A 21,239-nucleotide genomic window follows, 5' to 3' on the forward strand; every position below is an offset into this window, starting at 1 on the left:
TTTACAATAGTTGGAGAGCTACAGATGGTACACTCTTGATTTAAAATAAAGACATTATGTATCTCTTAGTACATTTAGTTAGAAATAAGAAAAACATCAGTTTGTTATAGTGAAATATATAAATGTTAAGCATATAAAAGTTGGTTCACAGAAGGCAAAACAGCAGGTATGGATACTCATGAAAATATCTAAAGAGAAGATGCTTGAATGCAATCATACTATAGAAGATTTTTTGGTAAATCTGTTATATAAAAGCTTATGAAATGCACTCAAAGAAGAGAGAGTAAGAGAGCATAATTGAGTGGGGGCAGGCTTACCTGGCCTCCCAGTTTGGCAACAGAGCCAGAAGCACAGGCTCTGTCACGCGGTGGGGGCGAGCTCAGGCAGAAGCCCAAGAAGCCCAAACAGCTGATAGGCTGAACGCAGACATGCGCAGGCTTATCCAGGGACCAGCAGGGTATTATAATTGTGAACCTCTCTTTTTCTGAAAATTCTTTTGGGGATACAATTTGAATAAAAAGAATTCTTCTCACCCAGTTCACACACTGTTAACCAGTCATCTTCGACTGCCTCTTCTCTACGTCATGGCATAGAGGGAAAAAAAGCCCCAGAGTTCAGCAGGAGAGTTGCAATCCCTCCTGCGATCTCACAGGCACCCCTCCTTAGCTTTGTTGCCTCTTCAAGGCGGCTTTGGATTCTTTTGGAGCCCAGAAACAGGGATAATCCAGCATAGGAATGGAGAGCTCCATTCTCTGTGCTAATTTATTTATTTATTTATTTATTTATTTGTTTGTTTGTTTGTTTGTTTGTTTGTTTGTTTGTTTGTTTGTTTGTTTATTTATTTATTTATTTATTTATTATTTGGATTTGTATGTCGCCCCTCTCCGAAGACTCGGGGCGGCTCACAACAAGTGAGCAAAGCTCCAACCCTCTCCTATATATATTGATATAATAACAATAACAATAACAATAACAACAATAACAATAACAACAACTATTATTATTATTTATTAATTAATTAATTAATTAATTAATTAATTAGATTGGTATGCCGCCCCTCTCCGAAGGATATATATATAGTTATATATCAAAATATGGATGAAATAAATAATGAAAGATTATAATTCAATATAAGTAGATATATGTTTACTAAATGTAACAAATATGATCAAAAATACTTTATTAAAATGTATGACATGCAGACTATGATGATTGACACAAAAATAACATATTGAAATACAAAATAACTAAATAATGAAGGATTATAAATTAAACAAGAAAATAATGGAAGATTTCAATTTAGCATAAATGTTTGTACTATTATTAGAATTATACAAGCTTATATAAGTAATAAATATGATTAATAAAATTCTATTTGTATTAAAAGGTATGACACTTAGAATATGATGATTGGCATAGAAATGATATATTGAAATACGGAATGATTAAATAATGAAAGATTATAATTTAATAAAAATGTGTATTATTACTAGGATGATATAAGATTGTTAAATGAAACAAATATGATTAATATTATTTTATTTGTATTAAAATGTATGAACAGGTGCCACATTCTTCATTGGTATGTTTGTGAAAAATAAAAAATAAAGAAGTTATTTTAAAAGAGGAAGTAAAGGTCTTAATTAGGTAGACCCCCCAAGAAAATGTATCATGTCTATCCTTCCTTCCAAAGCACATTACAAAACAACCTGTGTCCTTTTTTCCCTTAATTTTTAATTACAGCATCTTATTTTTCTTAGAAACTTAAAAGTTATATCTATTTGCAAGTCTTCAGAAGATCTAATAAAATTGCTTTCAAATCAAAGTTGGATTTCTTTGTCTTGTGATCTGTATGACAATTTTGTTTTGTTTAATAATAGACTCTTCCATGAATTTGATTTCTTTATATTAAGTTTCTTTCTTTATAGACTGGTCTTCACAATTTAGTCCTTTCCAGCCTTCGTAACATTGACATGTAAAGTTATTTCTTAAGTACCTCAAATCCTCCAACTCCAGTTTTCCCTTCACAATTACCTCCCTGTATGTTGCATTAGCATGTATCATGATGCTAAAACTTTCAGGAAACAAGTGCAAAAAGGCATTTGAATCACTATGTTTACGAACACATCTTCCATTTTCCTTGCAAAGGACATGGCTACAAATCTTGGCTGCAGTAGTCACATTAATGATATAACGTCCGAATGCACCATTCATGTATTCTTTCACTTTTCGACAGCTTTCCTAAAATAAAAACAAAGAATGATAATTGATTTTTGCATTACTATAGAATATAAAATATATCTTCTCAGGAAATAGTCCAATTAAATTCACTGCAGCTTATATCCAGAGAATTGGGCATACTTCATAGTTTAAGACCTCCATTGATAATTGTTCGGAAGATCCAAAAAAGCATTCTGTCATATTCATAACAATCTGGAAAATTACTCTTACTTTGCTATTATTAAATTCTAACCCCCTTGGAATTAAGTATTGGAAAAACAAAGCTTGGAAAACAGAAAACATCTGTGGCTGGATTCTGGTAGTACCAATCAAGATCCACTTCCATCCAAGGGAACCAGCTCTTTTCTCCTTTCAATCAAAGTCTGACAAAAGAAGAGGCAATAGCAAAGTTTGGTAATGTTTATTTGAATAGATTGCATACATCTGCAGCATCATGCACCAGAGAAATAGATGTGGATTTCTGAGTACAGAAGTTATTTAAATGGCATTAATGATTTTTTAAAAAGTTGTAATTAATCCAATTTCAAATAAAGATATAATGTATAATTTATGCTTATTTTAATTGGTTGCACACATTTATAGCATGATTATAGCTTTCTACAATATAGGCAGTTAATTTATTCATAGCCGACAAACTATATTCTGTATGTTTCACATGTTTTTGCTGAATTTGAAAATTAAGGGAGACTAGGATAGATCTATTTCAGCCTTGTTCTGGCCTCATCAGCTAGCCATACCCTCACTGGGATTTGAACTTGTAGTCTTTGCCATATAAGGCAGGGAATTAACCTCTGGGCTACAGTATCCAATCCCTTCAGCTCTGTACCAGGGAAGGATTATATGGTTTTTTGTGTCGAATCACCCTGGTATATTGAAGGAACATCACAGCTTCTTTTTTGCCTCTCGGCCCAACCCAGGGCCATTTCTAAGGCAGTTAATTTATTCATAGCTGACAAACTATATTCTGAATGTGTCACATGTTTTTGCTGCAAGTTCAAATCCCAGTGAAGGTATGGCTAGCTGATGAGGTCAGAACAAGGCCAAAATAGATCTATCCTAGTCTCCCTTAATTTTCAAATTCAGCACTCTGAATTTAACACTCTGATGATGTTAGTAGAGGACTAACAAAAGCTTAGTTAAGAGATAGATAGATAGATAGATAGATAGATAGATAGATAGATAGATAGATAGATAGATAAATAGATAGATATCGCATTTTTAAATTACCCATCTCCATTAGAGAGGACCTCTGGGTATAGTTAAATATAAAAATAGCATATTAAAAATATAAAAATTTAAAAAACAAGAATGTTTAAAAGGTAAAAGGAAGGTTTTCACAGAAGCAATTATCTCCATATTTGCATGTTGCTCTCATGAGATCACAGAGCCAGGTTTTAACTGTTATTTGGAAGATCAGGAGCATAGGAGCCTGCCTCACCTCTGGAGGTAGAATATTCCACAGGGTGGAGGCTATAGCAGAGGAGGCTCTCTTCCTAAAGCCTACCAGTCTGAATTCTTTAATGGACAGGGTCTGCAACATACGTTGCCTCCTTGATTGGGTGGACCAGGCTGATATAATGGGATGAAGATGGTTCCATAGGTAGCCTGGCCCCGTGTCAGGCAGGGTTTTATAGGTCATAACTAAACCTTAAATTTATTATTAATTAAGCACATATTATTACAGATGCACACAACCTCACATTACACTCTTACCAATACAAATACTGGTGTATGAAAAGCCATAGGGATGTTCTCATAAAATAATTGTGCAGACAATAACTTTGATGCCTTTTCTACTCCAGACCATTTGTCTTTCACTGCTAATAGCACAGGAAAACCAATGCTCTTGAATATGTTTAAAGAGTGATCTTAAGCACTATGTCTTCTTTTTCCTTCCTGCAAATACTATAGACTGCTCCAGTTTATTACTCTTACTGTATGTCCCTGAAAATAGGACCCTATCTTATATTTTTTTGAACCCTGAAATAAGTGCTTGGCCTTATTTTCGGGGAGGTCTTATTATTTATCATGCCCTCATCACCTCGAGGTTCGACTACTGTAATGCTCTCTACATGGGGCTACCCTTGAAAAGTGTTCGGAAACTTCAGATCGTGCAGAATGCAGCTGCGAGAGCAGTCATGGGCTTACCTAGGTATGCCCATGTTTCTCCATCACTCCGCAGTCTGCATTGGCTGCCGATCAATTTCTGGTAACAATTCAAAGTGTTGGTTATGACCTTTAAAGCCCTTCATGGCACTGGACCAGAATATCTCCGAGACCGCCTAATGCCGCACGAATCCCAGCGACCGATTAGGTCCCACAGAGTGGGCCTTCTCCGGGTCTCGTCAACTAAACAATGTCGGTTGGCGGGCCCCAGGGGAAGAGCCTTCCCTGTGGTGGCACCGGCCCTCTGGAACCAACTCCCCCCCGGAGATTAGGATTGCCCCTACTCTTCCTGCCTTCCGTAAACTCCTTAAAACCCACCTTTGTCGTCAGGCATGGGGGAATTGAAACATCTCCCCCTGGGCATGTGTAATTTATATATGGTATGCGTGTGTGTATGTCTGTTAGTATATGGGGTCTTTTAAATCTTTAAACATTTTAAAAATTGTTAGATTATTTATGATTTGTTGTTACATGTTGTGAGCCGCCCCGAGTCTTCGGAGAGGGGCGGCATACAAATCGAATAAATAATAATATAATAATAATAATTTTGGATTGGCATTTTGGATAGGCTACTTGGATAGGCATTTTAAAATGTTGTAAATGTTGACATAAAACGAAGGGAGGGGTTCAAGAATTCTAATGAATTTTGGCTTATGGGCATTTTGTTCACCCACACTAACTTACAGCAGTACTGGCATATTGCATACTTCCCCAAAAGACCATTCCTGCTGCCCCCATGGCCGCTGTTTCACCAATTGTAGTCACCAAGTCTTCCTGAAAAGCAAAGCAATGAATAGGGATGTTTTAATAGACCACCACACACTGATAATAAACTGAAGGCCTTCAAACATGGCAATTTTAAGACTTGCGGACTTCAACTCCCAGAATTCTCTAGCTGGCTGGAGAATTCTGGGAGTTGAAGTCCACAAGTCTTAAAGTTGCCAAGTTTGAGGACCCCTGTAATAAACAGTCATCCCCCCCCTCTCTCCTCTCTCTCTCTTTTGAGGGATGGTGTATTTGTGATTAAAAACAGTTTAAGCACAAGACCTGATTGGTCAAGCTGCAAGCAAATTTAGCCTTGCTAAAAGTCAACAATGATTCATACTCCCAGTTAAAAAGTGTATTGTGTGGTTTCTCAGGTATGAGACTTTTTCATATTATCAGGCTAGAGCAGCTTTGCTCTAACTTGCCAACTTTAAGACTTGTGCACTTCAACTCCCAGTATTCCCCAGCCAGGAAGTTGCCAAATTAGGAAACTTCTAAGTTACAACATGCTAAGTACATGGTCTTTATTATATGGTGGAAATTCTTTTTCTTTCAGATGATGGGTTCAGAAAATTGTCTACAATTCTCTGTTGAGAGTGTATCTCCCCAAAAATCTGATTCTTGAACCAGTAAGTGCATAAGTAATTTTGAAATGTGGCATTGGGATTCTCTTAAAATAATTGCTATGGAGGGCTGTTGCTAATAAAATAACATTTTACACACTAGAGAAATGCCATTTTAGTCTATGCAGGGCTCAGCTGCTGTGTAACAGACATCAACTATTTAAGATTAGCCTTGCCAATGTGTGATTCAAGCCTAAAATAGGACATTGAACTATAAAAATAGGGTTCAACATTATGCATACTCAGAATTGTATCATAGAGTAACCATTCCAATTGTCAATATACACTCAGTTCAAGGAACACCTGTGGGATTTCACCTGCTGACTATTCCTTTCCCATTATCATGTAGTTGATAATGTGAAATAGTCCTACCCTTAGGATCCTTTAATATTAAGGATTCTAACCAGTCAGGATTCCTGATTACATGAAGAATCTGACACGCAACAAATTTACCCATGTTGGACTTCACCTATGACCGTGTTCAAAAGGAGAAAATAAAGCATGCTAATGGATGTGAACCAGAGGGAGTTCTAATAAATATGTAGTACAGCTGTCAACAGGCCTTGCTTCTGAGATTCATACACTTCAATACCTTACCCAGTGAAAGGCTACAAACATTTTTACTACCACACTATGGGCATGGCTTATTTTGTGGGTGTGGCTTGCCAGTCATGTGACCAGGCGGGAGTGGCTTCACAGTCATGTGACTGGGGTGGCTTAAAACCTATGTGGCTGGCTTAAAGGTGGCCAAATTGACGTCATTCACATCAAGGGTTTGGGTTAGGCTAGGGTGCCCGGCCTCTTCTTGCCTCGAAGAGATACGATTTCCCTATCTATTTACTATTACAGAACATCCAAAATATACTATTTAATTTCTGAATATATGTCATATGTGTATATACATATTACACACAGGGACACAAAAATATACATCACTATATAAACTGTATGTGTATGTACACATACACACGCGCACACAGCTCTTCTAAAATTATACACATTCAACCTCATTTACTGTGATAGGAAAAACATACCCAGAACCCATAAGGGAAAAAATAAAAATAAATAAATAAAATTCTACCAGTACCCGACCCAGTAGGAGCCCATCACTGGCCTTACCTCTGTTAAAGGTTCAAAGGTATATGCATAAAATGGCCTGGCATATACAAAAACAGGCAAGACATAATCTGTCCTAGCCATGGAAGCAATGCGCATTGATTCCTTAAGACGATGGCGCACAAATTTCAAAGCATTGGCACTTGATTTCAATATGACTTCAAGATATATAGAAGGGAAAAGGGCCGTACTGTCTCTCCATAACCAAAGTAGTTGATCATTCCGTGACTTTTCAATATCTGGACATTTGCCTGTGTATTGATCAGGATTTTTCTTATAATCATAATTATAACAATCTGGATACAAATAGTAGCCCCAGTATCCATCTGGTCGCGTTGCTTCAGCTACTAAAAGTGTATCTCTCATGAAACTCTTCCCAGCTTTTTCATATTCTTGCTTAGCTAATCTCTTGATTGCAGCTTCAGACAAGTTTGGGTGCAACTGTTTAGCAAATTGAATCGATCTGGTTCTATAAACATTTTTAGTACCCCAGTTTCTATCCCACTGGGGTCTCCAGTTTTCCCAGTCAATGACTCCAAGTCCATGAAATGTCCTGAGTGGGATCATACGCTTGATATCTGCTACTGTTTTATTGAGATGTTTGGTAAGGCTTTCATTTTGCGGTATAATCCCATGGAGAAAATGCCCATGGTCATCAATATGGGGATAGAGCCCCAACTGGGTAGGATAAAATATTGTCACAGTAGACCCACTCAAAGACTCGTTGGCATTTGGTACAACATGAAAAGTCTCGAGGTCTAAATCCACCTTATAGCGCATATGACATTGGGTAGTAGGTGCATTCCAGAACACAAGGAAAGGTTCATCAGGATACATTGGAGCTTTTGTCTGCATAACATGAACGCCATTAAATTTCTTCAATAATATCCAAGTTGCCAGGCATTTAATCCATAGATGACATATAATATGCAATTGTTTTGATACTGTTAGATCCTTGAGGGAAGGAAAGAAGAACAGGAAAAGTACAGTGATGATAACAAGAAGACATTAATTCATAGTTGCACTTGATATGGTGGACAGTTAGATTTTCATACTATTTATTAAAATATAACCAAAGTTGAATTAATCAATTATTTATTATCATATTTAAAGGATTTTTAATGTAATGCTGATCTAATTAATTAGACAGGTAAAATTAATATATTAATTCAAATAAAATAATTGCAATAGAATTTCTGCATCAACACAAATAGAGCCCCACTCTCATTGGCTATTATTATAAGCAGCAAGAGCCAAAGTTTTCATAGAAGAGGTGCCAACTGAAATCCCAAAAACATAGTGTAAAGCCTCCTTTGAAACATAGGAACGGCAAGAAAGACCAATGACTGCCTTGAATAAAACATGGGATTAGACCTTTAGGTTGACTGGGGACAATTTAATGTGATTTTAGTCCAGGGGTGGGTTCCTTACCTTTTCCTGTGCTGCATGTGAATTGCAATGTTTTGTGCATGCGTGTACCCAGCGTGATTTTGCTTCTGCACATGTACAGAGGGATGATTTGGTTCAGGGAGCCAAAAATCGTGCAGAATTATAAAAATAAGATGGCAGCGCACAGGGACAGACAGATCAGAGCCAACATGTCAGAACAACACAATCGGCATGTCACTACCGGAGCGGTGCACCAGATTGCACAAGTAAGAACCCATCACGGTTTTAGTCTCATCTCCCCTCTAGCACAGCTAATGCTTTTTTTTTCAAGTGGAAGAATCCAAATAGATTAACCAGAGGTGGATTCCTTCCAGTTTGGACCGGTTTGTCCGAACCGGTGGCGACCTGCTGGTGATGTCACGATGATGTCACAGAACTGGTTAGGTTGGTCAACAAATAAATTTAATAAATCAATAAATCTCTGAGCATTTAGTATCAAATTCTAAACAAAATAGCAATCATTAATAAAATTAAGGTTTTTCTGCCTCTAACCAATAATTACAATTGAAAAAATTAATTAACATTGATGAATTAAAATAAATCCAGCACAATCACTCTTGAAGATATTGGTGAACTGTACAGAGAAGGAATCAGGTGGTCCTCTTCTGGTACAATGTTATAAGAGACATTAGAATTTCTATAAATTATGATTCAGATAGTCTCCAAAGCTAGGATTGTTGAATCAATTTATATGATCCAATGTCACATTTAAAAATAAAGAGCTGATTGTCTATTTACTTTGGGGAGCTTAATTAATTAATACTCAATGTTGAAAATGTTTTGAAAACTTAACCATTTATTTGAGGATTTAAAAAAAGATATTTTCAATTTTTTATTACAAACAAAAACATCTTAGAATTACTTAGACAAACTTAGACAAATTGGTCTGCCAGAGGCAAGAATCATATTTGTATTATTTAGGCCAGATGTGTCATGCACACACCACACCAACCCCGGCTCTGCAAAGATAAAAAAATGTCACAATACATTACGATATGTCATGACACAATCAAGTTTGATACGTGTGGTTTAGACCATTGTTCAATTAAATTTGAGCCTAATTGTAATAAAAAATGTTATCTAGCCAAACCAGAATAGATCTCTAATAAAATGAGAGTATAGTGGTCCAATTGTGCCCAGAAGATGAAAGGTTGGAGGTTGCATGTCTCTTCTCCAAGAAGCCCGTTGGCTTTAACCTTTATTGACTCTGATGCTACGGGTTTGTAATTAATTCTACTACCACCTATCTTCTATAGGGCACTTCACTTGACTTCTTCCCTGATCTTAGTTGTATGAGAAAAATGGGGTCTTATTTAAAAGAGAATACAGGTACTACTTAATGTGGTCTCGTTCTATCTGCAGCAGTAAGGATTTTTATTTAAGGAGACCATATTGAGCATCTGAATGAAGTCAGTTTGAGCCAAGCAGTCAAATTAACTTATGTGAAGTCAAGAGTAGGAGAATTACACATGGTCCTGCTCTAAAGTTCATGAGACTAGCTGCTGGGTTAATATGGTGGGGAGAGTTGCTATAATCTTTGTTCTCCTATCAGTTTCTCAGCTGAGTATGCACTATTTTCCAATTTATATATTTCTCAGAGTAAAATATTTTGATCATACTTTTATTTATTTATTTATTTATTTATTTATTTATTTATTTATTTATTTATTTATTTATTTATTTATTTATTTATTTATTTATTTATTTATTTATTTATTTATTTATTTATTTATTTATTTAATGTGCTGCTCACTCCAAAAGGACTCTGAGCAGCTAACAATCAGAACAAATACAACAATAAAAACAGTTAAAATAATAAAAATCAATAATAATAATATTAAAAAACATACATACTTACAATCAGCCTGATTCCAGGCCTGCCAGAAAAACCAGGTCTTAACGGCTTTCCGGAAGACTGCTAGGGTGGAGATAATGTGGATCTCTGGAGGCAGTTGGTTCCCAAGGGTTGGAGCCACCACAGAGAAGGCTCTTTCCAGAGATCCAGCCAGCCAACATTGTTTTGCAGATGTGAACTGGAAAAGACCAACTCTGTGGGCCCTTACTGGTCACAGCGAGGTATGAGGGAGGAGGCGGTCTCATAAATAGTCTGGCCCTGGGCCATTTAGGGCTTTAAAGGTGATAACCAACACATTGAATTGCGTTTGGAGACTGACTGGCAATCAATGCAGCACGTGTAAAGTTGGAGTAATACAGGCGTACCTTGTACACCCATTATTGCATGCACTGAAGTCTCTGAATGCTCTTCAAGGGTAGCCCCATGTATAGAGCATTGCAATAGTCAAGACAGGAGGAGATGAGCACGTGAGTGACTGTGCGGAGCATCTCCTGGTCAAGATAGGGCCGCAACTGGTAGACAAGATAGACTTGTGCAAGAGGCCCCCTAGCCACAACTGAGAGATGTTATTCTAGCCTCAGCTGTGGATCTAGGAGGACACCCAAGTTGCGAGCCTTATCCGAGGGGGAAATTTCTTCCCCTCCTAGTACCAAAGACGGGCAGATGATATCGTCTTTAGGAGGAAAGACCCACAGCCACTCAGTCTTGTCAGGGTTGAGGTTTAACCTATTGACCCCTATCCAGACCCTAACGGCTTCAAGACAACGGCACATCACTTCCACCGCTTCACTGAACTGACATAGGGTGGAGATATACAGCTGAGTATCAGCTACTGCAGGATACTCTACACTTTAATTCTTAAATGTGTGAATTCTCTTGCTTCTTATAAAATCAATGATAATTGCTAAACCTAAGAGAACCATAATAAATAAGGTACTAATTATCAAATCCTTATTAATGGTTTGCTTGTGTCAACATCCACATGGAACCTGTAGCTTTTCCCCACCCCATCCAAACTTTAACTGTGCATTCCATATTTAGTGTATTGAAACATAGATAAACATGAACTTTAGCATCTCATTCTATACATTAACTAACATAAATTACTCTGATTTTATCACTCAAAACATTGAAGTAGATGAGCAATTCAAATTGGTACTCCATTTTACTTACAAAGATAGGCTGAAACATCAGAGTAGATTAGTTCTGTAATTTATCGTTATATGTTACTTGTAGTCTCATGTATAGCACTATGTAAATCACAGTGTGAGAAGTTACTTCAGTTTAACCTCATCTTTAGAGAACTTTGGTGAAACTTAGATAGAATCTTGGTGATGAGAACAATAGGGAAAGAACATTGGCAGAAAAGGGCATGCAGTACAAGCAGCTTAGAAAAATAGCAATACAAGGTAGCATACTGCAACCATTTATCTTCTCAGCACCCTTAATTTAGGTCATCAATTTGATATCCTTTCAGACCCTGACATTCAGGTTTCACATCAGAGCATAACAAGGAGACAGCATTAATCGTGAGATAGGAATGATAGTATTGCCCAGGTTCTCCTTGATTTGTCAGGATCTTTTGATATTTATTATTATATTCTTCTGGAATGCCTCCAAGGATGGGGGTGGAAACTACTTTGTAAAGATTCTCCTTTCTTTGTGGCCAGTTCCAGTTGGCTTGACAATCAGGCCCAGGGCCTCATTTATGAGGTGCCTGCAACTCAACATTCTCAGTTTAATATCTACCTGAAGCAACTAGACAAGATCAACCCTGAGTACGGATGATACTTGACTATACATGTGATTACAGGCTGACTAAAACACACTGCCAATGTCTGGAGATATCAACCCGACTAGATAGCAAGAAATTATGCTTCAGTCACTTTTTCCTTTGTAACAGTCCTTACATGTCTGTGGCAAGGTCATTTTTCAGGAGGCTACAAGGTCCTGTATAGGGAGAAATGGGTTCAGATTTAATCCTCGCAAAATTATTGACTGCGGATATTCAGGTAATTCTCAATTCAACACTGGTATACAATCCAGTTTTTCCCCACCTTAGACTCACAGCTCCTGTTCAGAAAAGGTGGCAGAAGGGGCAGGAAGATACTTGCACAATCTATCCATTGTACCAATTGTATTTGTCCCTGAACCAGGCAGCTCTTTGGGTAAGAAACATAGAAACAGATGTCTGACGGCAGAAAAAGACCTCATGGTCCATCTAGTCTGCCATTATACTATTTTCTGTACTTCATCTTAGGATGGATATATGTTTATCCCAGGCATGTTTAAATTCAGTTACTGTGGATTTATCTACCACGTCTGCTGGAAGTTTGTTCCAAGGATCTACTACTCTTTCAGTAAAATAATATTTTCTCATGTTGCTTTTGATCTTTCCCCCAACTAACTTCAGATTGTGTCCCCTTGTTCTTGTGTTCACTTTCCTATTAAAAACACTTCCCTCCTGGACCTTATTTAACCCTTTAATATATTTAAATGTTTCGATCATGTCCCCCCCCCCCCTTTTCCTTCTGTCCTCCAGACTATACAGATTGACTTCATTAAGTCTTTCCTGATACGTTTTGTGCTTAAGACCTTCCACCATTCTTGTAACCCGTCTTTGGACCCGTTCAATTTTGTCAATATCTTTTTGTAGGTGAGGTCTCCAGAACTGAACACAATATTCCAAATGTGGTCTCACCAGCATTCTATATAGCGGGATCATAATCTCCCTCTTCCTGCTTAGTCAGCAATGGATTTATAGCAAGGGCTACAGCTGATACACAATGCAGTGGTGCAGATAGTCATGTACCATTGCTACTCTATGAACTGCAGTGATGGCCACTTAGCTTCTGGATGCAGGCTAGTTACTATCTTGGTGGTAGTGTTTTCAGTGGTATAGTATAGGCAAGGATGGGCTACTGCCCGGACGGGGGGGAAACACAGTGGGGTAGCAAAAATGGAGCTCCACCCCAGAGCACCCAATTTGCACTGAAAGATGTTGAAAGAAAATGGAGGGCATCCTGCATAAGCCACGCCCACAGTGTGGCAGTAAAAATTTTGGTAGCCCTTCACTGAGTATAGGCCTGATTAATGAAGATTTTGTATGATGAGAAAAAGTCATCCTCCTTCAGATTCCTATCCATCAAGTAATCAAGTACAATCCAGGAAGCAGGCCTTCTCAGTTACAGCATCTGCTCTCTAAAAGAAGCAACCTCCGGAGATCCATATGGTTCCCAATATGACATTATTTTAAAAGTCTCTGAACTGACTAGAAAATACACCAAGTGATGAAAGGATTATACATAAAATACTTGAATGTGCAGAGATGTACAGGCTCACTTTGGAAATGAAAGACAAAAAGGAAATAGGATTTTATGAGGTGTAGAATAATATAATTGGTTGGAGCAGAAAAATAAAGATGTATAGAAATAAATATAAATAACCATATGATACATATGACACAGTACTGTTAAAAGAGTTTATTGATTTGTATATTGAAAAATGAATAAATAAAAATAAAAATAAAAGTTTCTGAATACCTGGACATTCTGCCAGGTATTTCCCATCCTTAGACTAGAATGGGTGGCAGGCCCTTTGCAGCGGAAGCGGAGTAACAATGTAGACAAAGAGCTGGATTTAAACTGGGTCATTTTTATTAATTAAATAAACTTATTTTAATTCAAACTAAAATGGGACCCGCAGAGGTCAACTAAGAAACATTTGGGGTGGAAATGACGTAACAAAAACTTCCTGGGCAACTCAGGGCGTAGCTCCATGCTGATCCAGGTGAAGGGGACCACGCCCTCACCTGGATCCCAGTCATGCAACTCATGTGGGAGGTCTCACCGTCCAATCCCTGAAAATCAATTGAAATGGGCGAGACCCAGAGGCAACTTCTCCCCAATTGCTCAGGCTGGTTTAAAAGCCACCATGAGCCCTTGGAGAGAGTCTGCCAATCATCCCCAAAGATGCCCAACGGAGAACACGCAGTTGCTAGCACCTCCCAATTTCCATCCCTAACCTGCCAACCCAATGACCAAAGGTAAACCAATTAGAACTAATCAATAACGAACACCCCCTAACCATCCATCCCGCACTGCAGTGTGGGATAGGCGAAAAAACGGTCTCAGGTAAAATTCCTATTCGGCCCCCTAAGAGCGACCCCTGTAGCACACTGAAAGATAGGGAGGGCGGGTGTTCACCTGCTCGTCATCAGGGTGAAAAGGAGGCCCCAAGCCAGCACAGCCCTTTATAAAGAGTTGGCTGGCCACACCCCGACGACATCATCGGCCGGCGCCAATGACAGGCATGGCGCCGAAATCTCACGAAATCTCACAAGATCCCAGCCAAACAAGATGGTGGCTACACCAGGGACCGCGTTTCCCCAGTCTCACAGCCAGCTGGGCATTATAGGATTGTGTATCTTTGAATATTTATATACAGTATAGGGAATACCTAGAAAAAAAATAGTTGGTGGTTCATCTCAAAACAATTTTTGAATATTCCATCTATATCCTTCCTTGATCTACAGTAGTGGTTCTCGGCAACTTTAAGATATGAGGGCTTCATATTCCCATTGGACTTTGCTATGACTTCCCTGGGGAATTCTGGAAATTGAAGTCCATGTCTCATAAATTTGCTAAGATTGACAAACAGTGATCTATATTTAGGACAGACTGGAAAACTAAACATTTTATTTGTTTCTTTGTCAAACATGTATAAAATAGCAGGATTAAACATAAACATAAAGGAAATACAGATAAATGGGGACAGTAAAACAGGGACAGTAGACACGCAGGTGTGCTTATGCACATCCCCTTTACGGACCTCTTAGGAATGGGGTGTGGTCCACAGTAGACAGTTTGAGGTTGAAGCTGTGAGGGTTTGAGGCTGTAACAATGGAGTCGGGTTGAGCACTCTAGGCATTGACCACTCTGTTGCTAGAGTCGTATTTTCTGCAATCAAATTTGGAGCAGTTTACCTTGAGTTTGTATCAATTGTTTGCCCTTGTATTATTTTGGTTGAAGTTAAGAAGTCATTGACAGGTAAGAAGTTGTATCAGACAATTTTCTGTACTATGCTTAGATCAGACCATAGGTGGTGTAGTTCCAGATTGTCCAAGCCTGGTGGCATAAGGGATTCTATTATGAATAGAGGAGTGAAGTACTCTTCTTGTGAAGTACCTCTGTACCCACTTGATCATGTTAACATCCAATATACAGTGTGGATTCCAGGCAGATGAGCTATATTCAAGAATTGGTCTGGCAAAGGTTTTGTATACCCTAGTTAGAATACAATGTTACCCGAGAAGAAACTTCACAAGATTAGGTTAACAACTCTTAATGCCTTTTTGGCAATGCTGTTACAATGAGCTCTGGTGCTTAGATCATTTGAGATGAATATTCATAGGTCCTTGACAGTGAGGGTCATCTATGATAAACTGTCATCAACTTGTACTTGGTGTTCTGATTTTTACTTTTTTTTTGCCAATGTGTAGGACAGAACATTTATTAGTTGAGATTTGGAGTTGTCAAATGTGTGACTATTCTGACACATAATCAAGGTCACTTTGTAGGGCAGCAGTATAGTCAATGGTGTTAAATAATTTTCCATCATCAGCAAATAGGACATAGATGCTTTTGATATTATCGCATAGACCATTGATTCAACCATATCCCACAGACAAAAATAAGATTGAATAGGAGCAGGAGGAATTCGGGCATTTTGTTTACGAGGCTTCTTGCATTAAGGTAGCTTGTATTTTAGGCCTGTAGGAGTGGACCTGGAGGAAGTTGGGGGCATGCATGCCTAATTTTGATTGTTGGGGAAGGTGGTTGTAGGGATATGGGCCACTGATCTTGCATTTGATACAGTCAGCCCAGTAGTCTATATACAAGTCAGTCTCTCTTTGGTCCTGGCACTTTTTGAGCTCCGAGCAGACTTCACAGGCACGGGTATGTTGTAGTATGGACAGGTCCATTAGTTTCTTATGGTTTGTGCAGGTTTGGTGAGTGAGTTTATTGTGGAAATGAATTTGCATTTGCTGGTTTTGCTCTTGCAAAAAAATCTGCAGAAGTGTGGGGCCACCAAGCCGTCACTGTTCTTAAACTCAGGGGCATCACAGGAAACATCAATGATTTCATCAGGGTGCTAGTTGATGCCTGGAAGTTGTTGATGATTTTGCGAACCTTAGTGATGTCAGATTCATTGATGTCATCCAGTCCAAATAAGACAGTGTTGGGACACTTCTGTTCACATTCAATCGTGTAATTGACAAGAATGAAGATGGCATTCAGATAATATAACTGCAGACTCGTTTTTGTTATCTTATAACAAATTCGGCTGTGGTAAATCTGAATACTGTAGAATGGTTACAGTCAACTGAGAGGAATGTTTATTGCTTATCACTACAAGAATTCCATATGGCCCGATCCCTTTACTGTTATACAGCAATAATTCATAATGTAAAATATAGTTGTCAAATGCTATAAAATGAAAAAGAGAATGGATAATATACTTTTCAAGACAGATATCTTATAGGTCTAGAACATCTATAAAATATTTTATTTCAACTTTTCCTTCTTGCAGAATCACTGAAAAAATAGGGTGTGTCTCTATACACACTCTACCCAGAATAAAAGAATAACAGATTTGGAAGGTCTTCTAGTTCAACCCTAATCATACTTGTTGCTCTTCTCTGCCCTCTTTCTAGAGTCTCCACATTTTTATATCATGATGGCCAAAATTGGATGAAATATTTTAAGTGTGGTCTTACCAAGGCATTATAAACTAATACTTCATGTGTTCTTGATTCTATCCCTCAATTAATGCAACCTAGAACTGGTTTACTCAAAATGTATCCTGTCTACACTTAGTGGGAGCTAATATTCAGATGAATATATGTTATGATATTGGGTTCAAGGGACTCTTGTAAGGCCAATGGAACTGATCTGATGTAGCATATATAGATGTAAGAATTCAGATGTGATCCAGAAACAGAGCATTAGGTATGTACACTACTTTGAATTGAGAGAAGGAGGGAAGGAAGGAAGGAAGGAAGGAAGGAAGGAAGGAAGGAAGGAAGGAAGGGATTTTTGTAGCATAGTACATGCTTAGAAAAAACCATTTTTCTTTCATTTTTTCTTTCCTGTGCAAACATTTTACTAATGCACACATTTTATGTGTTTTTAATACTGTTGCAGTTCACCTCTATCTTAGTTATTATGAAGCTGAGTTTCATGACCTCTGCATCTTTTCAGAAACCATTCTAAGAGGAATAATCACACAAATAAAAAAAATCAAGTGGGAATTTGGATGCTTTCCATATAATGATGTTGCTACTATAGTCAACCAACCCATGATTTATTGCCTCAGTAGGAATTCTGAAGCATCTATATTTTATGATTTATCAGCATGTCAAACAACAGGCTGATCACCTACTCAGTGATGTTCTTCAAAGAATCCTCACCAACATGTTTTTATAACCCTCAAAGATTCAGCTCAAATTCAGTTAAGAAGTATGGAACTTTTAAAAGTCATCTGCTGAAATCCAAAATTATGGACATTTTGAGATTTTTTCCCCTCATTTTTTAAAATTTATTTTTAATTTTTTGCTAATAATGTGTACAAATATTTTCCAGCCTGAGCCATGAAAGAGATTCAATTTTATTCTCTGTAGGAGGTAATGAGACATTTTCAATTTTTTTCTGTTTTCCACTATTAAAATGCTCTGTCTATATACAGTACAACCCTGCTAGAATTTTGGCACTATTGCTGACTCTCCTGCAGCCCTTCTTGGAATGACAATTCTAATGACTGAGACACTTCTGTGTCCAAATTATGGATTATGCTGTTTGGTGTGAGGTATTTGCTGTTTAATGTGATAATGTTCTCATATGCGATGTTTAGCCTTCTCTCCAAAGAAAAAATGTAGACACCGTTGCTACTAGAAGTCAGTGCAAACAACCATAGAGTTATTAGGTGATAGAATCAGATGACAGCATGCAATAACTAGACAGTTATTATATATATAATACGTTCAAATCCTGTTAAAGGTATGGCTAGCTGATGAGAGAAAATAGCTTGAAATACATGGGGCTACCTCTGAAAAGTGTTCGGAAACTTCAGATCGTGCAGAATGCAACTGCGAGAGCAATCATGGGCTTCCCTAAATATGCACATGTCACACCAACACTCCGCAGTCTGCATTGGTTGCCGATCAGTTTCCGGTCACAATTCAAAGTGTTGGTTATGACCTATAAAGCCCTTCATGGCACCGGGCCAGGTTATCTCCGGGACCGCCTTCTGCTGCACGAATCCCAGCGACCAATTAGGTCCCACAGAGTGGGCCTTCTCTGGGTCCCATCAACTAAACAATGCCATTTGGCGGGACCCAGGGGAAGAGCCTTCTCTGTGGCGGCCCGGACCCTCTGGAACCAACTCCCCCCAGAGATTAGAATAGCCCCCACCCTTCTTGCCTTTCATAAGCTTCTTAAAACCCACCTTTGTCATCAGGCATGGGGGAATTAAGATATTCTTTCCCCCTAGGCTTCTACAATTTATGTATGGTACGTTTGTATGTATGATTGGTTTTAAAATAAGGGTTTTTAGCTACTTTAGTATTGGATTGTCGCATGCTGTTTTTACCACTGTTGTTAGCCGCCCTGAGTCTACTGAGAGGGGCGGCATACAAATCCAATAAAATGAATGAAATGAAATGAAATAGACCTAAAATAGTCTCCCTTCCTTTTCATTATCAACAAAAATATTTTAACCTCCCCCCCATATACACACATAGACATACACACACACTACATGTTAATATTCCTAACATTTATTTTAATGTTTCAAGACAGGCATTCTTGAGCAAAAGGCATTGCAAATTTTAAACATGTACTCTTTTTAATATGTATATCTATTGAAATTATTTTTTTAAATGTGATACTATTTGGGGTTAAAGTTATGTGAGCAATATAAATATATTATTATTGTACCTAACAGATACATTTTTCTTGTTCTTTTTAAACTGAAATTTGCAAATCTATTGCACTACCTCAAACATTAATAATTCCGTTATATATTATCATTAAATTGGTAAAAACTGTTCAGTCAATATCTCATTGTCTCACTCCGTTAAACTTTCAATGATGACACATCATTTTCCCACTTACATGAGTGACCTAAGAACAAATCATGCAGAAACATATTGGCTCCATAGCTTGAGCACAAAAAGAGGGTTTCAGAAATTAATGAGGTGAATCTCGTGCCCAAGCCTGCTAAAATAAGTAAAAGTATTTCCAGGAGATTTTCAATTTGTAAAATTGATTTGTATGACCCACAAATAAGTATGACCAATCAATTTATTAATTTGTGTATTTTATCAGTGGAGCAAATGAAGAAAAACTGAGGAATAACTCACTTTATTTGTTATGCCTGGAATGTTTTTAAACTGCTGAAAGCCTTTATTGTATGTATTTTTAATTGGGTTTGCAATATTTAAAATGAGCCTGCTAAAAACAGGAGCTTTGTTAAGTGCATATAAAGAATGTTACATTTACCCATCTAAATCAGAATCTGATAGCACAAAGTGATCAAACAAAGGCACTCAAGAAGCTTGCAAATTTGGGCTAGAAGTAGGTAGCCTGGAAATGAATTCTAAGTGGTATTTAAGATGCATCGCCCATGATTTGGAAAATTTGTAAGCAGTTAAAAATCCTATTAGACATTGAATAGTATGATCTTCTATTGTCTAATTTCATTTAGTCCCTTTCTAAAGTCATCTAAATTGGTAGTTATCATATCTGATGTCAGTCAATTCCACATCTATATATTATGTGAATTATTTTGATGAGACATGAATTTTCCTAAATTCCATTTTAACAAATGATGCTAGTTTATTAGAAGAGGGGGAAAAACTTACTTCCATTCACATTTCCCAACACATTTATAACGTAAGAATATCCCTAACAATTTACTTGAAACACCCTCAGTATTTGCTATTATTGATGATCCACAAGAATGCCTATGATTTTACCCATTACACCTTCTAGTTTAAATAGTATCCCAACCAAGAAAGCAATGAAAACCTACAAGGAACGTTTGAGTTTCTGGATGCTCAATGATCCATTACAGCTTAATGATAACCTCCCTCTTCCATTCCCAATCACCTTTATAACATTAAACATAGGGAATTCTTCACCTTCAACCAAATTAACAAATTACCCTTAAAGGGAATAACTGGTATTTCTAGGAAATCACACTATATGTCCTCACATACAGTGGAAATCAAATCTGTTTTAAATGTATTGTTACAATGCTCTCCGTATAATAAATAGAAGTTAGGACACATAACACCAATTGTTAAATCTTAACCTTAACCTCTGGGCAGGAGGTCATCATGTTTGTTTGGGCAGGAGGTCAATTTTTTACTACCGATTCTGTGGGTGTGGCTTCGTGGGTGTTGTGGTTAGCTCTGGCCTGCTCTTGCGCCAAGGACTGTGGATGTGGGGGAGACATCCACATGCTGCAGGCCTGTTTTGCCCCCCCCCCCCCGGTGGAATCTGCTGATGAAGACTCCTCTGACCAAGAAAACATGAGTGACAGGGAGGAGGAGAGTGTGGCAGACAGCTCAGAAGGAGATCAATTATCTAGCTCCTCCTTGGATTCAGAACAAGAGTTAATGATACAGCCATGTATGCGGAGAGCGATGCATAGGCAACAACAACTGAGAGATTATTATCAAAGAAAATGAGGCCACCTGTGGTTGGGTGGGGCTGTGGTAATTAGTGAGGCTGCTATAAATAGCAGCCTGTGGGTTTGGCCATTGTGGAGGATTATCTGATCGTTGTGTTTCATGACTGCTTTACTGACTTTGACTTTTTGTGTGCTGATTTTTCCCCGCTTTGAAACTAATCCAGAGCAAAGTGTGTGTCACTTTGTGAAAGAAGAAGGACTGTGAATTGCCTCACAGCTGCAAGCTAAGTATCACAGAACTGATAAGGGACTTGTATAAATTACCAGTT

General features: G+C 37.9%; 1 protein-coding gene across 1 annotated transcript; it reads right to left on the bottom strand.

Moving 5' to 3' along the window:
* Window positions 1-1,908: 1,908 nt before the first annotated feature.
* LOC139168952 (hyaluronidase-like) lies at window positions 1,909-7,766 on the bottom strand. The gene is made up of 3 exons (XM_070754731.1): window positions 6,915-7,766; window positions 5,092-5,181; window positions 1,909-2,241 (listed from the first exon to the last, which is right to left on the bottom strand). Exons 1-3 carry the CDS (start codon window positions 7,764-7,766, stop codon window positions 1,909-1,911), a joined length of 1,275 nt encoding a protein of 424 aa, XP_070610832.1.
* Between the last annotated feature and the right edge of the window lie 13,473 nt (window positions 7,767-21,239).

This window comes from Erythrolamprus reginae, chromosome 6 (genome assembly GCF_031021105.1).
Source record: "Erythrolamprus reginae isolate rEryReg1 chromosome 6, rEryReg1.hap1, whole genome shotgun sequence".
NCBI lineage: Eukaryota > Metazoa > Chordata > Lepidosauria > Squamata > Dipsadidae > Erythrolamprus > Erythrolamprus reginae.

What these genes read in the sequence shown, in the direction of transcription:
- LOC139168952 (XM_070754731.1), bottom strand. Translation starts at nt 7,766, where the DNA reads ATGCAGACAAAAGCTCCAATGTATCCTGATGAACCTTTCCTTGTGTTC. An exon ending in CCTTTGAACCTTTAACAGAG is followed by an intron (nt 5,182 to 6,914) that starts GTAAGGCCAGTG and finishes TTTGCTTTTCAG; the next exon opens with GAAGACTTGGTGACTACAAT. An exon ending in TGCAATATGCCAGTACTGCT is followed by an intron (nt 2,242 to 5,091) that starts GTAAGTTAGTGT and finishes TTTTTATTTTAG; the next exon opens with GAAAGCTGTCGAAAAGTGAA.